Source organism: Panthera pardus, unplaced genomic scaffold (genome assembly GCF_024362965.1).
Source record: "Panthera pardus isolate Hobbes unplaced genomic scaffold, ASM2436296v1 HiC_scaffold_11, whole genome shotgun sequence".
Lineage (NCBI taxonomy): Eukaryota > Metazoa > Chordata > Mammalia > Carnivora > Felidae > Panthera > Panthera pardus.
This window is the reverse complement of record NW_026526666.1, coordinates 89,770,432-89,788,338: the sequence shown is the minus strand read 5'-3', so window position 1 is coordinate 89,788,338 and position 17,907 is coordinate 89,770,432. Positions and strand designations below refer to the sequence as shown.

The 17,907-nt window shown below is 55.0% G+C and overlaps 1 protein-coding gene across 5 annotated transcripts in view; it reads left to right on the top strand.

The window, feature by feature from the left end:
• Window positions 1-17,907, top strand: part of EPHB2 (EPH receptor B2) — a 194,114-nt gene that overhangs the window by 128,816 nt on the left and 47,391 nt on the right. For all 5 annotated transcript variants that reach the window (XM_053898830.1, XM_053898826.1, XM_053898829.1 and 2 more), the window contains exons 4-5: window positions 12,257-12,412; window positions 13,583-13,918. In XM_053898830.1, the coding sequence (XP_053754805.1) occupies window positions 12,257-12,412; window positions 13,583-13,918 (492 nt within the window). The remainder of the gene's footprint in view (window positions 1-12,256; window positions 12,413-13,582; window positions 13,919-17,907) is intronic.

Sequence of the window (17,907 nt, the reverse complement as noted above, 5' to 3'; positions counted from 1 at the left end):
GAGAGGTAAAGGGGGCTTTGGTAGGCTATTGGTTTTTAGTCAGAGTGAGGTGGGAGCTGTTGAAGATCTTTGAGCAGAGGAGCAACACACAGTTGATTCCTGTTCTGCAGGATCCCTCTGGCTGATATGTCAAGAACAGACTGCAGCCAGAGGCGAGTAGAGAGGTAAGAGGGCAAGGGGGAAGGCCAGGAAACCAGGTGGGAGGCTCCTGCAGTGATCTGACGGCCACCACCCCTCCGCCCCTCTCTCTTCCCTTCCAATCTCCGTGTCAGGATTCCTGGGCTGCAGCCCAGTCTCCGTCAGCCACTAATTTGCTGGGTGACTTTAGGCAAGTCACTGGTGGCGTCTAGGTTGTGTATTCTGTAGTCATAAAATGAGGAGCTTGGACCAGAAGATCGTGAAGGTTCTCCTGATTTCCAGTGACCCAGACCCCAACCTGCCTCTCCAGCCTCATCTCCCACCTCTCCCAGCCTCGAACTTCATGCTTCAGTGACCCTGAAATATTTGTAGTCCCCCCCACACACACACCATGCCATTTCATGCCTCCGTGCCCGTGCACAGGCTGTCCCCTCTGCCTGCAGTGCCCTTTCCCGCCATCCACCCTGCACGTGGAGAGCCATGTTCTTCAGCAGATCTCAAGCTCAGGTGGCATCTCCAAAGGCTTCCCCTGACCCACCCACCCCCACCTTCCTCAGTGACCCTGGGCACTTTGAAGGGCCATCCTGATCTCCGAGAGACATTAGAATAGAGTGGATGTGGACTCAGAGCTGGCTTCAAATGCCACCTGCGTCTCCGAAATCACCTAATGTTATTGAACCTCTGTTTCCTCATCTTTATTTTTTTAATTTCTTTTTTTTTACATTTATTTATTTTTGAGAAACAGAGTGAGATAAAGCGTGAGCGGGGGAGGGGCAGAGAGAGAAGAGACACCGAATCTGAAGCAGGCTCCAGGCTCTGAGCAAGCGGTCAGCACAGAGCCTGATGCGGGGCTCGAACCCACGAACTGGGAGATCGTGACCTGAGCCGAAGTCGGACGCTCAACCGACTGAGCCACCCAGGTGCCCCTCCTCATCTTTAAAACAGAGATTATATTTCCTACTCCCAAGGTCAAGGTGAGGATTCAGTAAGAATGTAAAGCCCCTAACCCAGTGCCCAGCACGTGGTCACTGTCCGGGACCTGTGAAGCCAGATAGCTGCAGAGACTGGGCTGTCGAATGAAGATGGGGGTGGCCCTGGACAGTGTGGCCCCAGATTCCTGGAATGGCCCCGGCCAGGACTCCAGGACAGCCTCCCAGCAGCCCCACGGCTCAGGGGCATTCCTGTCCACCCTTCCTGTCACCAGCCAGTCCCTCCGCTCACCTCCTCCATCAGGGCCTGGTCAAAGCTGCCTGCCTACAGCCACTCAGCACTTGAAAATGTCCTTAATTGCTTCACCAGAGTGGGGAGTCACCCTGCAGGCAGATAATTAAAAAGTTCAGAGCTTGATTAATTGGGAGGAAATTGGAGGAATGGGGCTGCCTGCGGGGCGTGCAGGAGCTCTCAGCCCCTGTGTGGGGACGGCACGAAGGGAGGCGGCCAGAGCCGGGACCTGTGGCCCTCACATAGGATCCAGGGCCTGGACAGGCCAGGCGTGAAACCTGCCTTTGCAGGATGTGGGGTTCAGGGCGTGGCTCCCCAGGAGACTGTGAGCTCCACTCCTACTCCACACATACACACAAATACAACTAGGGCAGAGAGGTCAAAAGACACATGACAATGGTCATGGAAGTTCTGATTACTCTGGCTTTGGGGCTGTGGGACCTACAGGCCTTCTAGCCTGTCGTTCAGTGAGGTGTCCAGAGGGCCTGCTCTGTGCCAGGCAGTGAGCAGGGCAGGCACGGTGTGGCTGCCTCATGATGCTCACAGTTGGGCAGGTGGAAAGGTGGGAGATAGAGACAGGTATTAACCAAGTGCCAAGAAGCAGGAAGGTGGGATGGCTTGAGACCCCATCCCTGGGGCACAGGAAAGAGCTCTGGGGGCTCTGACATGGTCTGGAGAGCTCTGGAGGCCTAGAACAAAGTCTCCAGTCCGCCCACCAGTTGAGTGACCTTGAGCATAAGATTCTGTATTTCTGAACCTCAGTCAGTCAGTCAATACACACTTCCTGAGGCCTTCTGTCCGTCACCTCTCGGCCACTGGTGCTGGGGGGTTCCAGACATTGTGGGTGCCTGCTGCCACCAGGCGCAGGGCCAAGTGCAGGAGGCAGACACTTACAACCATTTAATCATGCGGCAGCAGAGGCAAAGTGACAGTGCTTCAGGAGCATGGGAGAGAGGCCCCAAACCCAGGCCCGGTCCGGGATGGTATCCTAGAAGAAGGCCAGAAGGTGATTTGGGTGGAGCTGAGCTGGAAGGATAAAAAGGAGTTAGCCAGGCTGGTGCTGGGGCAGAGGGAACGGCCTGAGCAAAGGCCCAGAAGGAGGACAGAACACAGCTGGTGGGGGAGCTGGAAGCCGCTGGCTGCAACTGGGGCCCAGGGTGCGGCTAAGAGGTGCCAGGAGCTCCGGCTGGCAAGGTGGACCATGGAGGGGAGGCCAAAGCAGGCTGGGCTCGCCACAGGCACGGGGATGCATTGAAGGGTCTCGAGCAGAGGAGGGACGCCACAGATGGCCGGTGTGGAAACTGGCTTGGGGAGGCCCTGGGATCCCCCCGCTCAGGGAAAGAGGAGACGTGTTAACACAGTTCCTGCCGCTGCCTTCTGACTTCTGTCGTCCTGCCAGCTGCTGGCAGGGATCCACAGAGCCCAGGTCCCGGCAGGGGCAGGCGGGGGTAGCCTGGGCATGTGGGGGAGTTGGGGTGGGGGGGCGGCGGAGGCAGGATGACTGACATCCCCTGGGTGGTCCCAGGAGGAGCTACCACAGCAGGGGAATGAGCCTGAGGCGCTCCCTGGACTTAACCTGGCCAGGCAGGGCCCCCCTTCTCAGGGGAGGAGACAGGGAGAAAGGTAGAAGATGCGGGGGGCACCCTTCGTCAAGCTGGAACACTGAGAGCCTCAGAGACAGGAGTTAGGAAGAACTGTGGGTCACAGCCTCTGACTGACTTTGGACGAGGCATTCCTCTCTGTGAGCCTCAGTTTCCTTATCTCTAAAATGGAGACAGCACCTCCTACTGCACAGGGTGACTGTGCAGACTGAGTGAGGTTAGGAGCTGAGGAAGCTGCTGGCCCAGCACCAGGCAGGTGCCTGGTAGGTACACAGTGGTGGGAAGTCCCTCCTAGCCCAGAAGCTTGCCACCGGCTTCCAGCGTGGCTGTGCCCATGCCACAAAGGATCAGGCACCCTGCCCAGTTCAGTCCAGGGGGACTGACTCCACTGGTTTAACCTCAGTCGCAAGAGGAGGAAGCGTGCAAAATGCAAAAGCCACTTTGCATGGGGAAGACCCCCCAAACCCCCCTTGCTCCACCACGGGAATACCGCAAGCTCCACTCAGACATAGTCACAGCACAACGCCCTGAAAATACACAGATCGGTTGATCCACAATTGAAGAACATAGGACCCAGGACTGGGTGCCTGAGCCTGGCCATAGCCAGAGTCCCACACCCGGGAGAGGCCGTAGAGGCCAGCCCAGAGTGGGCAGGAAGTGGCCCGGGCTCACAGAGCAAGGGGAGCAGGGAGCCACAGGGGCAGCCTAGCCCAGCCTCCCCTCTCTGGGCCCAGAACTCTCCGCCGCCCGCTCAAACTCCTCTCCCCAACCCAAACCCAGAACTTCTTGGAGACCCCAAGGCAGGAAAGTGAGCCGGCTGCCCTTCCAACCTGGCACTGCTGAGCCTGGAGCCCGCTCCCTCTGCCCAGAGTGGCCAGCAGTCAGGTCTGGTCAGGGGAAGGTGTGCCGGCCCCCTGCTCAGTCATGGCCTCTTACAGGCAGGGCCTGGGCCTTTGTCTCCGTGTCACGTGCCTGGCACATAACAGGGACTCAATACATGCCTATTGAATCAATTCGTAACTCAGCATCTCTCCGACTGGACACAGACTCCTGAGGGCAGGGACCACCACATCTTTTTTGTCTCTGTACCCCCAAGGCTTGGCACACAGCAAGTGGGGGGCCAAGAATGAACGGAGATAGTAACAGCAGACACTTGTGGAGGGCTCAGTGCGCCCTAGGCAGGCACTGCTGCCCGTGCTTTTTCTAGATTAACTCACGTCCTCTCCCCACCAAATAGAAGGTCGGTGTTATCATTCTCCCCATTATACAGACAAGGGTGCTGAGAGCGAGGTACGTTGTCCCTGGTCACACCGTTAGCCAGAGGCAGGCCTGGGATTCAGCCCGGGCAGCCGGCTCCACGGTCCACACCCAGGTTCCGTTTCATCAGACCTCCTGCTCGGGCGCTCGGGAGCTAGAAGGTGAAGCCGCCTCTGCCCGGACAGAGCCCTCTGCTCTACGGGACCCCCAGGGAGGCGGAGAAGCTCCTTCCCCACCCCCAAGGCCTGGCACACTGGGCCTGACGGAGCGTTTGACTCCACCGTGGCATCGGTCGTCTGGGGATTAAACCGGAGTCTCTGGGAAGACAGCAAAGGACCTGCAAGCCTGGCAGGGAGGCTGCAAAGATCACCCAGCGCCAATTAGCGGCCCCGCCGTGCCAGGTCCAGATGGAGCCCTGCCTCGGCCTGACTCAGGGCTCACTCGGTCAATTATCACCTATCCCGGAGCCCAGGGGGCAGGTGGGGAGAAAATCTGTTTCCCCATAATCCTCCCTCCCTCTCCCGGCCAGCTGCCATCCCTGCCTGGGGTTGCCTGGCCAAGGGATCTGGGCGTCTGCAGAAGGCGGGCGCTGACTGGCTGCTTTGGTCCCAAGTCCCCAGGTGTGTGGGGCCAGGCTTCGCCTCTGTCTTGCTGAGTGACCCGGCAAGCCCTGTCCCCTCTTAGGCCTGACGACAGGGTCTCCAGTAATGACGTTCAAGCCGTGCGATAATTTCTACGTCCAGGAATACCTGAGCGCAAGGTTTTTGGAATCCCACAGACCTGGGGTCAAACCTCAGCTCTGTCATTTAGTAGCTATGTGACCTCGGCATCGCCATTTCACCTTCCCCCTTGCCAAGCCTCAGTTTCCTCGTGCGTAAAAGGGGGGGGGGGTGATAATGGTACCACTTCAGTGGGTGGTCAGGTGGATTTAATGAGAGATTCCGTGCCAATCACTTGCACTGGCCTCAGCACCTGGAAAGCACATGATAAATGAGAATTATTACCACCCTTGCACTCTGGGTGAGTAATAATAGCTAACATGTATATGCTACAGAACTTGCTGTGTGTTCTGTGTGGATATTAGCCCACCAAACCCACAGCCCCTGCTGTTGAGCCCCCCACCGTCCACTCGGGGAGACAGACCTGCCCTCAGCTAGCAAACTGAGCTGACTGAGCACCAATTATGTGCCAGACCTGGCACTGGGGATGTGGAGACTGAAGACCCAGCCCCTCCCCCAACCAGGGTCCATCCACCGGGGGGCAGCACACAGATAAGTGGCGGAGGGGTGAGGTCCGTGGTAGGATGGAGCTGGTTGGTACCAGCCTGGCTTTCAAGAGCCAGCCATGCACATTTCTTCCCAACTCCACATTCAGTTATCTCAGACTGGTAGCTTGAAATTTGTCCTAGTGGGAGCTTTGCCACCGAAATTGACAAAGGTGACCAATCAGGGCTTCCCGCCCCCCTTCCCCGCCCCAGAGGGCCATTGAGCAGGACACCACTGCCCAGAGAGTGTGTCTGATGTGCCACAGTAGGGGTCTGAGGTGTCTGCTGTAGAGAGTGGAGGCCGGCCTCCCAGAGGCGTCCATCTCAGAACCCCATCCCTGATGGGCAGAAGGACATTCAAGCAAAGGGGCCCTTGCACATGCAGCCAGGGCATCTAGGGAACAGCAAACAGGCGAGAGAGGTGACCAGATAGGGCCAGAGAAGTGTACCAGAGGGTCAGGTTACCAGAGACCGAGGACGTTTCTGGGACATGGGACTTCCAGTTTGAAAAGCAGGATGAGTTGTCACCATAAGGGGACAGCCCCCTGGGATGACCCATGGGGACAGAAGATGGGAAGTGGAGTGGGATCTGAGCAGCCACGGAGCCAGATGAAATTGACATGGTGACGGTGGCACCGAGCCTGGCATTTGCTTGGCCAAGTATTTTCTCATGGCACCCTGTAAAGGGCATATTCGTTTATGCGACAAGTACATGTATTGAGCAGCTACTATGCTCCCACCACTTTGCCAGGAGTTAGGGAACCAACGAGAGAGCCAGACAAACCTAGTTCCTCTTCCCCTCTGCAGGCACTTCCCAGGCAGGGAAAAGACATCACACATTTTATAAGCTGTTTTCTAATATAATTACAATTCGAGATGAGTGTCAACAAAGGAAACAGACTGAGACAGAGTGTAATGAGAGAATCACTCTGGCCAGGGTGGTCAGGGAGGGCCTCTCTGGGAAGTGACATTAAAGCTGGGGCCTGAGAGGCGCCTGGGTGGCTCAGTCGGTTAAGCATCCAACTACACCTCAGGTCATGAACTCATAGTTGGTGAGTTCAAGCCCCATGTCAGGCTCTGCTGACAGCTCAGAGCCTGGAGCCTGCTTTGGATTCTGTGTCTCCCTGTTCCTCCCCCACTTGCGCTCTCTCTCTCTCTCAAAAATAAATAAAGATTTTTTAAAAATTAAAAAAAAAAAAAGAAAGCTGGGGCCTGAAAGAAGAAGCAGGTCAACCATAGGAAGCAGAGACAGTGCTCCAGGCAGAGAGACAGCACGGCCAAAGGCCCTGAGGCAGGGGCACTCTTGCCAACCGAGGGGCTGGAGTGCAATTGAGTGAGAGAAGTGTCCAGAAATGCCAGGAAGACCACAGAGCCAGCCCGGCGGGCTTCTCGGACCAGGGCTGGGTGTGGGGTAGTTCTCAGTGCCACGGGGAGCCACCTGTGAGTTTAAAATAAGCAGAGTGTGGTGGGTCCGATTCATTCAGATCTCTCCCGTGAGTGTGGGGGATTAGAGGGGAGGCAGAAGTGGGTCAGGGAGAGCCACGCAGAGACTCTGACTGCATCCATACCTTGCACGTATCATCAGCCCCCTTTCCGGAGGAGGGGACTGAGTCTCAGAGAAGGCACCTGTCAGAGGCACGGCCTCCAGGTCCGTTTTCTTCCCAGTTCTGTGCGTGAAACCCGGATGTTGGCAGGACTGAATGCCTTCCCAGCTGAGAAGCTAGGAGTAGCACGTCCCCTAGGGCACTGGGCACTGAGGGCGGGCCGCGGTTCCTGACCTCTCTGTGGGCAAAGAGGTGGCGGACCAGAGCTGAGGGCCTCCCCCCGCTCACACAGTATACCTGGTATCAGAATCTGCCTCTGCTGCTGAAGAGCCAGGTGTGTCTGCCCCTCTTTGGGCCTCAGTTTCCCCCAACGTCGGATAAGGGGGTTGCACTGGACGCTCTTGCAGCTTTATCACTACCCGTCACCTGCTAGGCACCCGGCATCGGACTGGGAATTCACAGTCCAGCCAGGCACTTACAGATTCATGACTAAGTAAGCAAAACAGGCACCTCTGGGACACCCGGGTGGCTCCGTCGGTTAAGCCTCCGACTCTTGGTTTCAGCTCAGGTCGTGATCTCACAGTTCATGAGCCCGAGCCCTGCATCACACACTCTGTGCTGACGGTGTGGAGCCTGCTAGGGATTCTCTTTCTCCCTTTCTCTTTGCCGCTCACACACCCACACCACACACCCTCTCGCTCTCAAAATAAATAAATAAACATTAAAAAAAAAAAAGAGAGAGAGAAAGAAGCCTTCCCTCCAGGAAAGGCTTCCTGGAAGAGGAGTACCTAAGCCAGGTCTTAAAGGGGTATAGGAGTTTGATGACAAGGGGAAGGCATTGCAGGGAATGAGGGCAGGGTGGACAGAGGCCGGAGGTGTGGAGGCAGGCCTGGGGCAGGCACCACATGTAGCGGACTGTGCAGAACAGCACAAAGCTCAGGGTGGTGGGCACTGAGAGGCAGGCAGGTGCCAGCCCTGGGGGCCTGGGGGCCCTGAGCAGTTTGGGGAGCTGTTGCGGATTTTTTTTTTTAATAGCAGTTTTATTGTGACGTGAGGCACATACCATAGAATTCAGCTAAATTGTACAATTCAGTGATTTTTGGTGTATTCATAGAATTGTGCAACTGTCACTGCAGTCAATTTTAGAACATGTTCATCACCTCAGAAAGAAACCCTCTTGCCCATTAGCGGTCACTCTCCATTCTCTGCTCTCCCCTGTCCCTGGCAACCACTAAGCTACTTCTGTCTCTAGAGATCGCTGCTCTGGACACTTTTAGATAAAGGGAAGCATACAACATGTAGCCTTTTGTGACTGGCTTCTTTCACTAAGCACAGTGTTTTCAGGGTTCATCCACGTTGTAGCACGTATCAGTGTTTTATTCCTTTTTACGGCCAAATAATATTCCATTGTGTGCCACTGTGGATTTTTAAGTGGCACAAAAAGGTTTGTACTTTAGAAAGCTGGCTCTGGAGCGTGGGCAGGAGGAGGCCAGATGGCCATGAGAGGCTAAGGAGTAGGTAAGAAGAGCTTTCTGGATGCCCGCATGGGTGGAACAGTAGGAGGGAAGAGCCAGGACGGGGCACTGCTGAGTGGGGGGAAGACCTGATAATTGGCCGCAGGGGGTGAGGGGAGGGAGGAGGCATCCAGGGTTCCGGGGGACTGGGTGGAGAGTGACGTCACCTTGCAAGACGAAAGAGTGGGTTTTGTGAAGCACGGTGCTGAGAGATACAGAAACCATAGCCGCCCAGTGAGAAGGCGGAGGGGCGTCCAGCCGGACACCTAAAAGAGGGAAGGCTTCTGAAGGAGGCAGCCTGGGGAGTCTGAGATGGGGCCAGGATGTGGTGACTGGGAAGGACAGCCAGGAAGGTGGCCCAGATGGAGGGGCTGGCACGGCACAGAGGAGACTGTGGGCAGCCACTCACCAGCCAGGCCCCGGGAATTACCAGCAGATGGGAGAGATGTGCTAAGCTGGGCCGGCTCTTGCCCGAAAGGGAGCCAGGAGGGTCCTGATCTTGGGATCAAAACCTTTTGGCATCTATTAGGATGGTCCTAGACCCCCCCCCTTCCCAGGAGCCCTGTACCCCCACTTTACAGCAGAGGAAACTGAGGCTCAGAGAGATCAATCACTTAACGAGAGCCAGAGCTGACTGGATAGTGCCAAGATGGCCCTCTTTATCCAGACAGCAGGGAAACTCTGGTGCCTGAGAGGAAAGTAAGAAGGAAGGAGGGCAGGAGGACTCAGGACCCCAAAGCCAGTGCAGTCAAGTGGAGAGAGCTCTGGGCACCCACCCAGGAGCTGCCAATCCCTGCCCAGCACTCACAGACCTTTGACAACAATGCAAGTTGCATAAGGGCAGTGTGGTGTGGTGGTTAGGGAAGCCTCTAGAGTCAGACCACCCAAGATTGAATCTCAACTGTGCCACGGTAAGCTCACATCCTAGCAAATTCCTCCACCTCTGTGCCTTCGTGCCTCCATCTGAAAATGCAGGCGATAACACTCCCTCCATCACAGGGCTGGGTAAGGACTGGATGGGTTACTATGGGTTAAGTACTTAGCACAGTGCCAGTATTTAGTAAGTACTCAGTAAGGGCTGCCTGGGTGGCTCAGTCAGCTGAGCATCCAACTCTTGATTTCAGCTCAGGTCCTGATCTTGTGGTTTGTGGGATCGAGCCCCCCACATCAGGCACTGTGCTGAGAGCACGGAGGCTGCTTAGGATTCTCTCTCCCTTTCTCTTTCCCTCTCTCTCTGCCCCCCCCACCCCCACCCTGGCTTGCTCTCTCTCTCTCTCTCTCTCTCTCTCTCTCTCTCAAAATAAATAAACATTTTCAAAAACTACTCGGTAAATGTTGGCTGCTTCGTACTTACACTCTGAAGGCCTGGTATCCCCAGCTGTACAGCAGAAGCCCTAAAAACTCCCCAGAGCACTCACTGCCATCCTCCTTGGTGTCACTGTGGCCTGAATGGTTATGTCAAAGTCCTGACTTGGCCCTTGCCTGGCAGTTTCTTAAGGACTGGACTGGAGCTGGCTCTTCAGGATCCCCACAGGTCCTGGTCCAGGTGACATCAGCCAGTGTCGCTGTCTGTTAAGTCGGATGCCACCTTCTGGAAGCCCCCTCCAAATGGCAGGTAAACTAGGACCCCAGGGGGAGGGTGCTGCTTCCTAGTGTCCCAGGGGGACTTGTGTGTGGCTTATTTACTGCACGCTTGTGTCATCCAGCAAAGCCCTGAGATTGTAACCACAACCTTTCCCCACCCCCATGCCAGACACTGGCCATCGCATGGAGTCCACTTTATGGGGTAGATGCTCTCTCAGCAGTGAGAAAACTTCAGCTCAGAGAAGGTGAACTGCTTGTCTGAGGTCACCCAGCAGATTGGTATTTGAACCAGATACCGTTCAATAACGCCAGGAATTATTCCGGGCATTTTTGCCTAAATTAACCAGTGTGATCCTCACAGCAATTATAGAACATAGATGCTGTTGTCCCCATTTTGCAGGAAGGAAATAGCTTAAGCGACTGGCCCGAGGTCATACTGCTGGGGATTGGCCAAGCAGCCTGCACACCAGCCACCGTTCTCCACTGCCTTCCTGCTCGCACGATCCCCAAAGCCCAAGCTCTTCCCGCTTAGGCAAGGCAACTTCAAGCGGTGTTAATGGAGCATCTGCTGAGTGCTGGGTTCTGTGCTGGGCACAGGGGAAGGAGCCGTGAATCAGACAGGGCTCCGATCCTGAGGGAGCCAAGAGCACGGCCAGGGGACCCCTTGATGAATAATTATGGCAGGGGAGTAAAGCTTTCCGATCTCAAGTAACAGAAGCCCCAAAGAGGGTGGGGTCTCCGAGGCTGGAGCCGGTTGAAGACTTGAGAGGAGGGCAGTTTGCTAAGATGGGAACTTGGAGGATAAGCTTGGAGACTGGGGCTGGAAAAATAATCGAGGGAAATTTATGTTAGCCATTTACATATGAGGAAAGTGATGCTCTGAGAGGCAGAGATGGCTTGCCAAAGGTCACACAGCACACAGGCATGGAATGTGAGCGTCCCTGGCCCGGGGACAGTGTAGCCGCATTTCATTCCAAGGAGGAACTTGCCTGTTGCAAAGCTCTTCCCCATCCTCCTTCTCAGTTACCCCTTCCATGATCCTCCCTCCCAAGATCACAGCAGAGGTGGGATTATGAACCCCAGTAAGCAGGAGAAGAAACAGGCCAGGAAAGGGACAGGGCCTGGACCCCAGGCCTCCCGATTCCCAGCCCAGGGCTAGGAGGAAGACGGTAGGGTGGATTTGCACACTGGTCCACATAGGACTGGTCATTTCTTGTAGAACCTGAGCCCTGAGCTGCAGGGCCTGAACCCAGATCCTGAGCAGTCCCCCCAGAGCAGGGAAGAAGGCGGAAGCCTCTGGAAGAGCCCTCTTAGATGAACATGCCCATCAAGTGCAAACACTTCCCTCCTCAGGCTGTCCCCGGTATTGCAGGCTCCGTTTAGCGAAATAAGTTGATCAAACACCTGCTGCACTAACAGCTAGTACTCATTGGGCACCCACACTGTGCAAGGCCTCGTGCCATGTACCTCACACACTATGCCAGATTCAGAAATAGGTCTTAGGATCATGATTTTACAAATAAGGAAACTGAGTCTCAGAATGCGTAAGCCGCTTGTCTATGGCCACACAGCTAGTAAAAGGCCCATCTGGGACTCAAACCCAGTCCCGTCCGCTTCCAAAGTCAGTGTTCTTTCCTGCTATACCCACGTCATCTTTCTACATGCCCCGCACTTTGCTACTGTAATGTAATCATCCTCAATCATCTGGAAGCCAGGAATCTAGTTACAAGAATCGGGGTTCAGCCAGACATTAGTGAGCAAGACTGGGCCATGGGCGCTTCCCCAGACCCCTTCAGGGTCTTCGGAATAAGTCAGGATTGACCCTGGAAGCTGTGGCTCAGCCAACCTGGAGTATTTGAAGAAGGATTGCTAGGGGCCCCAGCTGAACCCATAGACAGCTTCAGAGACAAGACGCCAGCTAGCCTGGAACCTTCTGGGCACAGAAGGGACTGCCAGGTCGGAGCCTGGAGGCCCCCAGGAGCTTTAGGAGACGGGACTTCCCAACAACTGCACTTCGCGGCCCCTCCGTGATGCCGTGTGGCGTCTACGAGAAACTGCAGGGTCTCTCCATGCCTTGTGACCTCTGAGCCCTCCTCCGGTTTCTCCAGCAATTCTCCTTGTCTTCTGTCCCAGGTTGCCCATCTGGAACCTTCAAGGCCAACCAAGGGGACGAGGCCTGCACCCACTGCCCCATCAACAGCCGGACCACTTCCGAAGGGGCGACCAACTGCGTCTGCCGCAACGGCTACTACAGAGCAGACCTGGACCCCCTGGACATGCCCTGCACAAGTACGTTCGGGGCCTCTCGGGAGCAATGCCTGACCGAGTCCCGAGGCCACGTGCAGAAAGCTCAGAGCAAGGGCTGGACAGCCGTCGGGCTGCAGCCAGCCTTTCCCGAGAGGGGAGCAGCCAATCACCTGGTGGGAGGGGAAATGAAAAGCCGTTTGGAAAAGGACCATCCTGGGGTGGTTGGATTGCCAACAAGCAGCTACCAGGGAGCTGGCATCTGGCTCCTTACCTCCTCCTGCCAGTCACATGGAGGATAAAGTCAAGGTCTCGATTCACAAAGGGACAGTAAATGGGAGGCTTGGCAGAAGGAGAGCCAACCTGGTGTCTGTGACAGAAGAGGCTGCCCGGTGTTCTAACCTGGTGGCGGCCGCCTGAATCACAGGCCAGCGTTCTCAAAGAAAGGGATGACTACGAGGGCAATCTCCCCACCCCTGGATCAGACAGGAATGGCATTCAGCTGCAGGCGACAAGAGACAGAGCTGACCCCAGTGACGTAAACCATAAGGATTTATTCTCTCACTTCACAGAACCCCAAAGATAGGTACCCCTGGGATAATTGTGGCAAATCCGCGAAGTTCTCTGGGACCCGGCTCACTCTTCCTGCTCTGCCAATCTCGGCATGTGGCTCCTCTCCTTCGGGTCACTTCCTAGTCCAGCATTGCTGCTGAAGTTCCAGCCATCACACACATTCTAGACGGAGGAAGGAGGAAAGGGACATAAGCACATTTTATAGCTGTGCCCTTTTAAGAAAAGGTCCTAACCAAAAAACCTCTGCCGTATCTCAGTGGTCAGCACTTAATCACAGGAGGCTGGGAAATATAGTCTTCTGGCTGGACATATTGCCCCCCTCCCCAGATAAAATCGGGATGCTATTAGAAGGAAGAAGGGGAATAGATATCAGGTGGGTGTAATCCCCAACACAAAAAGACTGGTCCTTGTCCCGGTAACAAACACCAAGGAGGTTGGAGTCCAGGGAGAAAGGGTTAAGCAGATGTGCAGCAAGATGAGAGTTATATTCTAGAAGCATCTCTCTGATGGGTGGAGGGGAGAAAGGATGCAAGGGAAGCCTTTGGGGGCCTGGGCTGGAGCCAGGGCAGTGGGCAGAGAGCCGTCTCTTGGGGAACGTACCTCCACAGCCCCCCACTGACTGAAACCTCTCCCCACCCTCAGCCATCCCCTCCGCACCCCAGGCGGTGATCTCCAGTGTCAACGAGACCTCCCTCATGCTAGAGTGGACCCCGCCCCGCGATTCAGGAGGCCGTGAGGATCTCGTCTACAACATCATCTGCAAGAGCTGTGGTTCAGGCCGGGGCGCCTGCACCCGCTGTGGGGACAACGTGCAGTATGCACCCCGCCAGCTGGGCCTGACCGAGCCGCGCATTTACATCAGTGACCTGCTGGCTCACACCCAGTACACCTTCGAGATCCAGGCCGTGAACGGTGTCACCGACCAGAGCCCCTTCTCGCCTCAGTTCGCCTCCGTGAACATCACCACCAACCAGGCAGGTAAGCACTTCAAATGCGCGCTCCGGGGGCAGGGCGGCGCCCTGCTGTGCAAACCAGTATCCCGCCAGCCCTCATCAAAGACCCTCTCGCCCCTGTGGAGTGGCTTCTGCTTTCCCAAGGCTGTACTCACCTGGGAGGGTAAGCGTTTACCTGTCCGTTGTCATGGTGTTCGTGATAACCGCTGTCGTTTGGTGAATGTGTGTCGTTGAAGGTATGCGTGAAGCTGCTATAACAAAAAGGGTTCAGTGGCTTAAAGTTAACACAGAAATTCAGGCTTCTCCCCTGTGAGAGTCCACAGGTGAGCAATCCAGGTTAGTGGGTAGATCGGATCCACTTGGAGACGCGGGGGCCCGGGTTCTTCCGTGTGCGTCAGCGCCCCCCACGCCCCCTGCCTGTGTGCACGACCGACGCTGAGGTGCAGGCCTGTCTGTGCTCCGCCCTGCGGGGAGGGTGGGAGAGAGAGGACGCAGGGCCACAGTAATGTTCCAAGCCAGGTAAGCAGGAGTGGCACCTGTCACTTCTGTGCACCTTCCCCCGGAAAGAGCTTGGTCGTGTGGCCTCACCGAACCACGGAGGAGGCCAGGGGATGCGACCCCTCGAAGCCTAACTTAGACCTCTCACAGTGGGCGGTGGGGACACAGCCAGGAGACATCTAGCAGTTTCCACAGGTGTCTTCTGTGAGCCTCCCGCCCACTCCAGTTCAACTCAGGCAAACTTTCCTCCCTCAGCTCGCCTTTCATAATCCTTTCTGGGACCCCACGTCACTCCGTCTTCTGCCCTACTTCCCTCAGAGCAAAAAAAAGTTGCCAAACAAGGCAGTCTCACCACTGCTGCCATTCCCTCCTCAGTCCACTCCACGCAGGCTTCTGGCCCCTTCTCTCCACCAAGACCACTGTCCTCTGGGTCGCCAGTGACCCCCATGTGCCCAGGTCCAGGAGACACTTCCCAGCCTCATCCCCCAACCAAGGGCCACATGAGATTTTCAAGGACCTCATGGGACCTATAGGCTGAAAACTGAGTGTGCCCCTCAGTTATTCAGTCAACAACCCTTGCCCAGCTTCCGCTGTGAGCATGGTCTGGGGGGCCCTGTCCAAGGAAGAGCCAAGGGAGGCCAGGCTCCAGGAGAAAAGGTGAGTGGGCTAAACATTCCCTAGAGTTTCTCATTCAGTAGGTCTGGGTATGGCTCGAGAAGCTGCATTTCTAACAATCTCTCAGGTTATCCTTCTGATGTCAAGTGAGACCCACACAGTAAGTGCACAAGGGATCCAGAGATATAGGTCTAGGGACGCTTCCTGTAAGAGGCAGGATTTGACCTGTAGTTTAAAGGACCAAAAAAAATTTTAAGGGAGTGATAGAAATGTCTTATGGGGCACCTGGGTGGCTCTATCAGTTAAGCGTCCAGCTTTGGCTCAGGTCATGATCTCATGGTTTGTGGGTTCGAGCCCCACATCAGGCTCTGTGCTGACAGCTCGGAGCCTGGAGCCTGCTTCATATTCTCTGTCTCCCTCTCTCTCTCTGCCCCTCCCCTGCTTATGCTCTGTCTCTCTCTCAAAAATAAATAAAAACATTAAAAAAAAAAAAAGAATGAGGAAAGGCATGAACAAGGACATGGAAGGAAAGGGGCCAACCAGCTCCACCTGGCTGAGGGGTACTTTCTATACATGACCTCACTGCATACCCCCAGCTTCCTTGAGTAGGAGACATCCATGCCCCCATTTGACAGATGATGGTCAGAGAAGTTGAGTCACAAAGCAGGAAGGGTAAGAGACAGGAATTAACTAGGACAAACAGATGGTGCTTGGGCACAATCCAGGGTATGTCCGAGGACATTGGGTTTGATGGTGTGTGAGAGCGAGTGCATGTGTGAGAATGTGTGGGTGTGTCACTGTATGTGTTTGGGCGACCATGTGTTTATGATTGTGATTACATGTTCTGTGGCCATGTGGCTTCTTATTTATACATGCGTTCATGAGCATGGGTGTGTCTGAATGTGAGGGGCTTGGAGGGGGGTGTGTTTGAGCACGAATTTATACGTATGAATGTGGCCATGCCTCTCTGTGTGTTTGTGTATGAGAAGGAGTGTGGTTTTGTTTGTGAATGGTTGCGGTCTCGCTGTGGCCAACAGGGCATATTTGTGAGCATGTGCCTGCAGTTCTTGTGGGGTCATGGGTGCATTTAAGCCCCGCTCAGATTGGGGGTCCGGATGGAGCTGACTCAAGGCAGGCAATCTGAGAGAACCAACAGCTGTTGGTAAAGACACCTCACAGATTATGAAGCCTCAGCTGTGAGGCTGTCCAACTGGACAAAGCTCTGAGGTAGGGAAGCCCAGCCTCCTGGTAGAGGGGGGAATGGAGGTAGAGGAGAGGGAGTTCTTTCCCTGGCTGTAGCAGCCTCTCTTGGACCTATTTGGGAGCCCTGAGGGAGGCCTACTCAAGAAGCCTCAGCTTATTAGCTGCAAGGAGTAGAGTCTGGCTGCTTGAGCTGGACCCTAGTTCCCAGAGATTAGAGATGGAACAGAGTGGAAGTGAGAGGCTTCCAGAGGAGAAGGTGCAAGGGGGAGCCCTCAGGATTGAAAGACAGATGCAGTGAGAAACAAGCACCGGATTCAAACCTGAGTTTGAATCCCAGCTTTGCCATTGACTTGCTGCATGACCTCAGTGTATCAGTCAGCTATTGCTGTAACAATGCTGCATAACAAAACCACCCCAAAACTTAGTAGTTTACAACAATGAACATTTATTTTCTCACTCACTAGTCTGTGGGGCAGCTAGGGTTTAGCTACTCTGCAGCAGGGCTCTCTATTCTGGGCAGGACTCCAGAATGTGGGTTGGATTCAGTCTGTTCCATATGTCTCCCATTCCCCTTGGACCAGCAGCCACCCAGGCTCGTTTCTCTTATGGTGAATGCTGGGAGCACAAGTGGCCGGGCCAAGCCATGCCACACAAACACATGCCTCTGCTTGGGACACAGTCACCAACAGCAAATGAGCCCTGCAGAGTTACTTGGCAAAGGGTGTGGGTGCACAATCCTGTTCCAAGAGGCAGAGCTGAGATAACGGATCCAACCCATCACACTCGTGAAAACCACTGCCTCCCTCAGGGCCTCCATTTTTCCACCAAATTGTGCATCAGAACTATACGAGAGCTTTTCCGGAACACAAGTTCTTGGCCCTACCTCAGACCTGCTAAATCAGAATTCCTGGAGTGGGCGGGCTCCAGGAATCTGCATTTGTAACAAGTGGCTCAAGTATTCCTTACCGTGAGACAAACTCGGGAAACCCGGGTCTAAGCGGGTCTAAGCCCCTGTATGCCCTCAAAGCCCTGGGGCTTTCTAGATCACAAACACCCTATCTCCCTCCTCTTTGTTTCAAGCCCCTTGACAAGCTGACTCTCTCACAGATGGTCAGAGCCCAGCTGGGGCCTGTGCAGCCACACCACGCCCTCAGCACATTATCCCCATTTGCCAGATAAGGAAACAGAGACCCGGAGAGATAGAGCCATTTATGCGAAGTCCCACGAGTAAGTGGCCTCAACTAGGATATAAACTCAGAACTATGTGACTGCAAATCTATACTAGAGAAGACAGAGTTCCTGCCCTTGGGGATTGATGCCCTGGTTGGAAAGACTGGATACAGCATCTACATTAAAGATGGAATGAATAAGGGCCCAAGGATGTATATGGGGAGGTGAGAGAGATCACAGGCAGGAAAGATCATTTCCTCCTGGAGAACGGGAAGAGGGCAAGTCATGGAAGGCTTCCTGGAAGAAGAGGCATTTGAGCTTGGCTTTGGAGAATGGAGCAGCTTGTAAGAAAAAGAGATGGAATCCTGCAGGGAGGAAGGTGTCCCAGGGGAGGGAAGTGCGGGAGGCAAGCCGGAGGGAGAGTTCTTTTTGTTCCTCTGCACATGTTCCCTCTGCCTGGATTGCTTTTCTCCTCACTCTTCTTTCAGACTTTAGCTCATCTTTATTGGCCTTCCTGACTTGGTCACA